The sequence below is a fragment of the Aquila chrysaetos genome, chromosome 5, assembly GCF_900496995.4.
Source record: "Aquila chrysaetos chrysaetos chromosome 5, bAquChr1.4, whole genome shotgun sequence".
Taxonomy (NCBI): domain Eukaryota; kingdom Metazoa; phylum Chordata; class Aves; order Accipitriformes; family Accipitridae; genus Aquila; species Aquila chrysaetos.
The window spans coordinates 1,740,708-1,749,195 of NC_044008.1; the positions used below are offsets into that span (position 1 = coordinate 1,740,708).

Here is an 8,488-nt window from a genome sequence, read left to right on the forward strand (position 1 = left end):
ACCCCTTCTCCGATTGGCCGCCCGTCGCGCCGGCGGCCAATCAGACGCCGCCTAGGGGCTCGAGCGGCTGACAGCGCCCGCTCGTCGCCCGGCAACGGGGGACGCCGCCGTTACACGCCCCGTGACGCGCGGGAAGCTTGGTCGGGGGAGGGCGGGGCGTCCGGGCGGCGCATGCGCGGGGTGGGGAGCTGCCCCCGCCCCCCCCGCCCCGCCCCCGCCGTTGGAGCGCCGTGCCGGCGCGCGGCCGAAGCACCTGAGGCAGGTGAGGCGCGCGCGGTCCCCCCGCCCCTCCCCGCGGCCCCGCCAGGGGCGGAAACTCCGCCCACCGCCTCTGGGGGGGCGGGGCCTGACACCCCCCCCCCAGAGGAAGGGGCGCGCGGCAGGGAGGGGGGGCGTGGCCTGCGGGGGGGGGCAAGTGCTGCCCCGAGGGGCGGGGCTGGGACCGAAGGGGCGGGGCTTGTTGACGGGGGCGTGGCCTTGCTGTGGTGGGGCGGTGCTTATGGAGGGGTGTGGGGGGGGGGGGCGGGGCTTTGGCCTTCAGATGGGGGCCACACCCCCCCTTAAACCCCCTGTGGGGCTCACGTCCCCCCCCCTCAGCCCCCCAGTGGGGCCCACATCCCCCCCTTAGGACCCCCAGTGGGGCCCACGCTCCACCTCAGGCCCCTTATGGGGGGCCACATCCATCCCTCAGACCCTTAATGGGGCCCACGTTCCGCCCCCCCCCCCCCCAGACCCCCTAACCTTTACTGCAGAGACCGCTTTCTGTCACGGACCTGACACCACAGGGAACGCGTAAGGTGTGGGGACGTGGGGGGTTTTGGGGACTCGGAGGTGGGTTATGGGGACGTGGGGTTGGGTTGTGGGGACGTGGGGGGTTTTGGGGACTCGGAGGTGGGTTGTGGGGACGTGGGGGGTTTTGGGGACTCGGAGGTGGGTTATGGGGATGCGGGGGGTTTTGGGGACTTGGAGGTGGGTTATGGGGATGTGGGGGGTTTTGGGGACTCGGAGGTGGGTTATGGGGATGCGGGGGGTTTTGGGGACTTGGAGGTGGGTTATGGGGATGTGGGGGGTTTTGGGGACTCGGAGGTGGGTTAGGGAGCTGTGGGGGTTACGGGGACGTGGCGGTGGGTTAGGGGGATGTGGGAGTTACGGGGTAAATCCCGGTAGACAGGCGCCTTGCTCTCTCCGGCAGGATGAAGGAGTGGTGGGTGCAGGTGGGGCTGCTGAGCGTACCCCTCCTCGCCGTCTACCTGCACATCCCACCCCCCAAGCTCTCCCCAGCTCTCCTCTCCTGGAGGTCCTCCGGAGGCTACTTCACCTACAAGGACCAGAACATCTTCTACAGAGGTGACGGGACTGCGCCGAGCCCTGGGGACGTCTCGTCCGTCCCCGGTGGGGAGCGGGGCTGGGGGCTCTGCTCCCCTCGGTGGTCCCGGGGACGTCCCCAAGGCCAGGCAGGGAGATGGGAAATCCCTCCCAAAATGTCATGGCTTTAGGGGGAGCTGCCGCATGGATCCGGGAACGGTGTGGCTGTTCGTTATCAAAACGTTTTAATTGGGTGAAGCCACCAAGGTTGGTTTTTGTGCAGCAGCGGCAATACCTTGGTGTTGGCGGGGAAGGATCCCAAGAGCCTCTGACGGGTCACAGCAATGAAAAAAGATACTGAAAAACCTTTTTGCTGGAGCAGTTGTTAGCCACTATAGCAACTTAGGGGCAGCTGCAATTAATTTGTGCTAAGTAAAACCCTGGTTTGCAGCAAGTAGCTGATGCCAGTGGTCACAGTGGCTCGTCTGGCTGGGTTTGCGAAACCACGCCGGCACCGGGAAGCTGCGGTGCGAGTCAAACCCATGCTTGGTTTTGGGGGAGCAGGGGGAGAGGTTGGGCTCCTAGCAGGGTGAAAGGCAATGATTGTCTTATATGGGAGAAAATTGGGGGAGAAAAAAAGCTGACCCTGAGGTGCTCTGTTCCCTTCCCAGATTCATACGGCGCCGTCGGCAGCTCCGACATCGTCGTCCTCCTGCATGGCTTCCCAACCTCTAGCTACGACTGGTGCAAGGTGAGGGGAGCGAGCGTACGGGCAGTTGGATGCCGACAGCAAACCCCGCAGTTTCTCCCTCCTGGGGATGAGCAGACGGACAGAGGTGGTGCGTCAGCCTGGGGTGGGCGATGCTCCAGAGGAGTTTCTCCTGGGGATACCACCGGGCTCCGGGATATCAGCCCTGTTCCTCTCTCGACACCTTGCATGGGACCCAAGCTCTTTTCACATCACCCTTTCCCACACTCCAGCCCACAGCAGGAGGAAAAGACCCACAACTATTTCTTGGCTTTTTTGGGAGATCGTCTTGCTGTTTATTGGGAAATTTCAACCTCCTGCAGTTTTCTCAGAGCTGGAAGGTGCTGTCTGGGGGACTGGAGGGGAGCGTGGCTGTCCGTAGCTGCGCATTGCCGAAGACTTTTCCTCTCTCTGCTCCCATCAGCCTTTTTTTTTTTTTTTTTAATGCATTTCTCCTCTTTCCAGATCTGGGAAGGGCTGACCCAGCGGTTTCACCGGGTGATTGCTCTGGATTTTGTAGGATTCGGTTTCAGTGACAAGCCTGTAAGTAGCCTGGGAAGAGGATTTTTGCAATTGCTTTTGGCCCAGAGGTTGTTCTGCCATGCCAGCATCCCCAGAAAACTGGCATTTGCAGTGCAGTTTCTTCACCCATTTACATCTGGAAGAGGAATAAGACATTGCAATAGCGGAAGGGGTGGGGAAGGTGCGTGGTGGAGATCAGCTCTGCCACCGTCTTGCCTTTACTTGGGTTTGACGTGACTCCAAAGCACACCTTGACCCCTTTGGGGCACGGGCAGTGCTCCCGTGGGCTTGTTGATGTAGCTGCCAGCCCAGGACATCCTGACTGCTCTGTCTGGGGTCGTAAACTGCTGGTTTCCACCCCATATTCCTCCATTTGGGCGTTTATTCTGGAGTTTGTGGGCTCATGGTGGGTTAGGCTCTCACTGCGGCTCCTCTCCTGCTTTGCTTTGCAGAGGCCCCACCGCTACTCCATCTTCGAGCAAGCCAGCATTGTCGAGGGGCTGGTGCGTCACCTCGGCCTCCACCACCAGAGGATTAATCTCCTGTCCCACGATTACGGGGATACGGTCGCACAGGAGCTGCTGCACAGGTCACTGCAACCACTGATGCTCTGGCTGCTCTTTACTGTCCCCACCAAGATGCTTTCCAGCAGATAAATGGAAGGATGTAGTGCACAACCCCGTTTTCCCTGTACCTACAGCTGTAATGAAGGCTGGGAGGTCTCAGGGCACATCCATGGTGGGCAGATCTGAGGCTCCCATCCATCAAATCCCAGCTACTAGGATGTTTAACTTCCTTCCTGAGCTCCTTCTTATCTAGCCAGGGACAGCAGGGGAACAGAGATGATCTGACACTGTTAATTTGACCTGCTGGTTGGTCACTTGAAGCCTGTAGAAGGTCTAGTAGCATTTCACCTTCTCTTCTGTCCTCCAGGTATGAGCACAATAAAACTGGAAGCATCTTGATCAACAGCCTATGTTTATCCAACGGCGGTAAGGTTTGCCCGGCATGGTGGGATGGGTGGGCTGGGAGGGATGGGGATCCATGGGACAGGATGGCCTTCCTGCCTCCATCACCCGAGGGAAAGCACCACCCAAACCCCAAGCAAATTGCAATTAAGGTGCTGTAATTAACCAGGAGTGTCAGTCCTCAGGCTGCCTGTGCCACCTTTCACGGCACCATAAAGAAGGGGAGAGACTGGGAGATGCAGAGCAAAACACTTGTAACGTTACAACTCTGTTCTCTGACGTCCTTCCAGGGATTTTCCCCGAAACGCACTACCCCCGGTTCATCCAGAAGGTGAGCTGCTACCCCCTCTAGTTGTACTGAATCGCCCCTCAAGCAGAAGTCTGACTCTGTGAGTTTGGGGTTTTACCTGGCTCAGATGCCTGCTGCTTTTCCCGCTTTGGTAATGGCACCTGAGCTGCTCGTGGGCATCGTTAGAGGTGGTGAGGAGAAGCAGGGGTTGTCAGGATGCGGCTCGTCACATCCGAATGTCCCAGCTAATCGCCCCTTGAAGCACTGATGTCTCACTGCCGAGAGCTCACGTACATCTCGAGGGTCGAGGCTGAGCTGGGAAACTGCTGTAATACTGAGCTGGGGGAAAAAGCCCTCCAAGGAGGCAGGATTTACCCATTTGTATGATACTGAGTAGTGCTGTCTCCTTTTTTCCTTCTGCCCAAGATCCTCAAGGATGGGGGTTTACTGTCCCCCGTCATCACGCGGCTGATGAACTTCTTTTTCTTCTCCAGAGGGTGAGTTGGGTCTCCGTGCTGCTCGATACGGTCCCTACAGGGGATGTGAGCCAAGCGGGGAGGGGGCCAATGTAGGAATTAGCGTAGCAGGTATTTGGCAGGTGAGCAGAACCCCCGGCACTGTCCCAGGAGAGATTTGCCCCTGGATTTGAATGACCTTGGTCCTCTGGGCCATTCCCTCTCCAGACTGGCAAAGCGCTTCAGCCTAATAATAAACCACACGGCTTTTTACTGTACGCTGAAATCCTTCTCTCCCATGAGTATTGGACTTGCACGCGTTACAGAGGCAATGAAAACCCTAACCACACTCTGCATACGGTGCGCAATCAGATATATATTTTTATCAAATGTTGCAAACCCTCTTTTTTTCCAAAAAGCCCTTTAGGCTGGCTGCTAAGTCCAACACTGGGTGCATTTGGGTGACAGCTTGTAGTGCTGCGCTTGCACCCACGTGTGTCGCAGTGGGAGCTGGAAGTGCTCGACTGTTTTTTGCCCTCGGCTAGTTTTTGAGTTGTACGCTAACACGGCTGCTGCCGTGCTGCTCTGAACTCTTTTTTTCCAGGCTTGGGGCAGTCTTCGGACCCTACACGCAGCCTTCGCAGGCAGAGTACTGGGATATGTGGACAGCAGTGCGGACCAATGATGGCAATCTCGTTGTTGACAGGTACGTCGCCGTTAATTGCTGAACGAGCTTAGTTTTATGCCCACGACGTCCCTCCGTCTGCAGGCAGAGCCATGCAGTAGCTCGGAGGTTACCAGAGCTCGGCCAGGTCCCTGGACGCTGGCTTCCCAGAGCCTCCAGCTGCTTCTGTTGGGGTCTGGGATCATCACTGCACCCCAAAAAAGAGCTGGGAGGTCATGTAGGAGCAGGAATTCTTGCTGGGATGATGCAAGGCAGGTAAATGAAGTCTGGAGTCAGGAGGATCTGAGCCTGTACACGGTGGGAGAAGGACAACACTGGAGATGTACAATGTGGGGTTTTTTCCTTCTTTGGAAGTTAGGGGCTTGAATTTATGGGTTTTTGTTAACAACTGGAACTACACCTGGTTTCCTCCAGTTTGGGACTTTTGGAAGGACCTCAGGCTGGTGGCTGCGAGTTCGGTACCCATGTTGAGCAGGGCCTGTGTGTGTCCTTCTCCCCCAGCAAGCAAACTCCTCTCTCCTCCCGCTGGGGACAATCTCCAGACAAATCACAGTAGGGACCAAATAGCTCAGCCTCTCCAAGGACGCTCGCTAATTGCCTCTTGTAACGAGGGATACTCGCCCAAGCCCAGCAATGGATATACCGGCTGATGCACTGCCCACTTGGCAAGTCCTGCCGTGGCAAATTTTTGCAATATCACCTTTGTCGGCAGTGCAGCCATGATGGGAAGCTTACTGCCAAAATATCTCCAGCCCCTTAAATGTCGTGTGTCAGAGTATCGGTACGTTTACTTAGTGTAGCTTCCCGTCCTTGGAAGGCTTTTTATAACACGACTGACTCGAACCTGATGTTTAAATTGTGAGCCTCAGCCCCTGAGAGCTGTGCTGAAGCAAGGAATCACCCCAAGTTGCTGGCTGGGGTGACAAGACAGGCTGAGGAGCTGTTAGCAGTTCAGATTTTCACTGTAAGACTGGACCAGCGCAACTTATCTTCTCGTGCATTCCTCCACGCTCAGTGGTTCAGCGCTGACTCCTCTTCCTCTTCTTTGGGGCAGTGAAATGGTTTCAGAGCTGCCGCAATGCCCATGAACCGTGCGTGGGAGCGCTTAGACGGTGCTGCCTCTGCGTTGGCTTTCTGCAGACTGATTTCCACCCCGACGTTTTATAGGATCTGATTGTAAACCCACTTTTTGCCCTGCTGCCCAAGCAAAGCAGCACGCAGTTTGTTAAGGGGGCTTGGGGGTAACCAACTTTTCGGGGCTTGTTTGCCGGCTGCCTGCAGCCCGCTGTGACTTACTGCACCGCCTGGCACAAAGGTTGCGATGGTTCAGCCCCTTTTACAACCCGGTGGCATTTGACTGGGAGCAGAGGACCCAAATTTTCTTCCATCTCAGCTGGGAAGGATTCAACCCTCCCTTCTCCCCAGACTGCAGGCTGTTTCTCCCATCATAAATGAACTTAGATTATCTTCCAGCAGGACTCTGCACTGGACTCTGCCCGTAGGGCGTGGAACTGGCAGGGGCAAGACCCAGAGTCAGTGTCCCAAACTCATTCGCACTTTTATTTGCTGTCTAAATAATAAAAAAAAAAGAACACCTTAGGCAAGTCACTAAGCTGGGGATGGTCAGCAGACTGATTTTGTGTTGCTGCAGCCCCAAGGAGGTGGCCAGTGGGAGATGCAGATTCCACTGGAGGCACCGTCCGCCGTGTAACAACAGGTTTCTCTTCAGTATTTTGCAGTACATAAACCAGAGAAAGAAGCACAGAGACCGCTGGGTTGGCGCTTTGATGTCCACCTCTGTTCCACGTGAGTAGGAATCTGTTTTCTTTGATTTACTGGTCAGGATGTTGGGAATCGCCCTCCTTGCCTGCAGGCACTGGTGCTGGCTCCTTCCACTAATCGCTGGAGCCTCTCGTTATTCTGATGAGGATGATGTGGCTCAAATACGGTTTATGCAGGGAGTAGCATCACAAAGCGTCACAAAACTCCCTGCTCCAGTTTAAGGCTGGGTTACAGCGGAGAGCTGTGAGCTTGTTAAGAGGAAAAAGAGTTTGTTCCACTGAGCAGAGGTAACTTTAACTTTCCTTTAGAGGCTGGTTCACAGCCTCCGGTTTCTCCAGCTGCTGCCCCAGGGAAGCTGAGGTGCTTTTCAAGCTCAAGAGAAGTTGCAGCCACTCAAGGAAAGGTTTGCTGTTTGCAGGAGGAGGTTGGGAGGCTGAACTTGACCCCAGGGCAGAGAAGCGAGAGCTCTTTCGGCAGCTGGTTTGCTCAGTGCTCTGCTGAAAGCTTCCCAAGCTCTGTGCGAGGGGAGAACTTATCTGCGACAGGTCGCCTTGGCTTAGTTTAGGGATGTGCTTGGGTATAAAAGCTCTGTCTGTGCTTCTCTCTTGCAGTCCATCTAATCTATGGGCCCCTGGACCCTGTGAATCCGCACCCAGAGTTTCTTCAGCTGTACAAGTAAGACAATACCGCCACAAAGCGGGAATACGCAACTGGGGTTTCATTTTGAGGGAGATTTTTTCTCAGACTTTTCCACCCCTTCCCTTTTCACGGAGGCTGTTTTTAGTTCTCACCTGTAACCTGCACAGCCAGGTGATTCAGTTGGAGCCTTCTGCCATTTGGAAATTGCTTCCCCATTTTAGGCATCAAAGTTACAAGTCTCAGTCAAATCAATCATGCATTTTAAAACCACATCAGACAGAGGCAAGATTTGTTGGCTGAGGTAGTCTTCTCCAAACTAACCTGAAGTAAATCCAGCACTTGGAAGAGTGGTCCACTGTAACTGCTACAGGCTTTTTTTGTCCCAAAACCATGTTATGGGCAGAATCCCAACTATGCAAGAGCGTACCGTCCTCCTCCTTGGCTGCAGACCGAGCTGCAGTTCCTGTGCTTAAGCCTTGCTGCATTCTTCCAACAGGAAGGTGCTTCCCATGTCCACAGTGTCTGTGCTGGATGACCACATTAGCCACTATCCACAGCTGGAGGATCCGACAGGCTTCCTGAATGCCTATCTGAACTTCATCAACTCCTTCTGAGCTGCTGCAGCTCAGTTCTTGCTGTTTGAGTCAGGCTTTGGGGGCAGGAAGAAACTTCAATTTTTATCTCCAGATCCAACACTTTGCACTAATAAACACCCTCATCTTTGGCTGCCAAACTGCTGCATTGATGCAGTTAAATCCTTTGAGCACCGGAAAAGATTAGCCTGCAGGGAGGCATGGACAAAACTGTCAGCCTAAGCAGAGTTACAGGACGCTGACAGCTCTTCCAGCCCCGCGCTCACCTTGCTTCTTGACCAGCCCGTCTCTGTATTTAGAGCCAGGGGGCTCAAGGGAGAACACGGGCACCTGAGGGGAAGCAGAGCACCTTTGTCAGTCCACGAGTCCTTACTTGCCTTCATTGCTAGGCTGTGCTGCCTGCCACAGGTAGACAAGACCACTAGCAGCCAAGGGTCAATGCACATGTTCCCAAGATAAATGCTGGTCTGTTTTTTGAGTTGTGTGCAAGCAGTTTATATCA

The 8,488-nt window shown here is 55.3% G+C and overlaps 1 protein-coding gene across 3 annotated transcripts; it reads left to right on the forward strand.

The window, feature by feature from the left end:
• The first annotated feature begins 59 nt into the window (after positions 1 to 59).
• On the forward strand, positions 60 to 8,161 carry MEST. Of its 3 annotated transcripts, none has more exons than XM_030013587.2 (13): positions 60 to 262; positions 753 to 797; positions 1,193 to 1,347; positions 1,977 to 2,056; positions 2,519 to 2,596; positions 3,028 to 3,164; positions 3,509 to 3,567; positions 3,834 to 3,874; positions 4,259 to 4,329; positions 4,892 to 4,993; positions 6,702 to 6,778; positions 7,366 to 7,429; positions 7,890 to 8,161. In XM_030013587.2, the coding sequence occupies exons 3-13, from the start codon at positions 1,194 to 1,196 to the stop codon at positions 8,005 to 8,007; spliced, it is 981 nt and encodes a 326-aa protein (XP_029869447.1). In that variant the 5' UTR covers positions 60 to 262; positions 753 to 797; position 1,193; the 3' UTR covers positions 8,008 to 8,161. The 3 variants fall into 3 exon arrangements, with proteins under 3 accessions (XP_029869447.1, XP_029869449.1, XP_029869448.1); XM_030013589.2 differs by having other exon boundaries at positions 753 to 788; positions 1,190 to 1,347; XM_030013588.2 differs by lacking the exon at positions 753 to 797.
• The last annotated feature ends 327 nt before the right edge of the window (positions 8,162 to 8,488 follow it).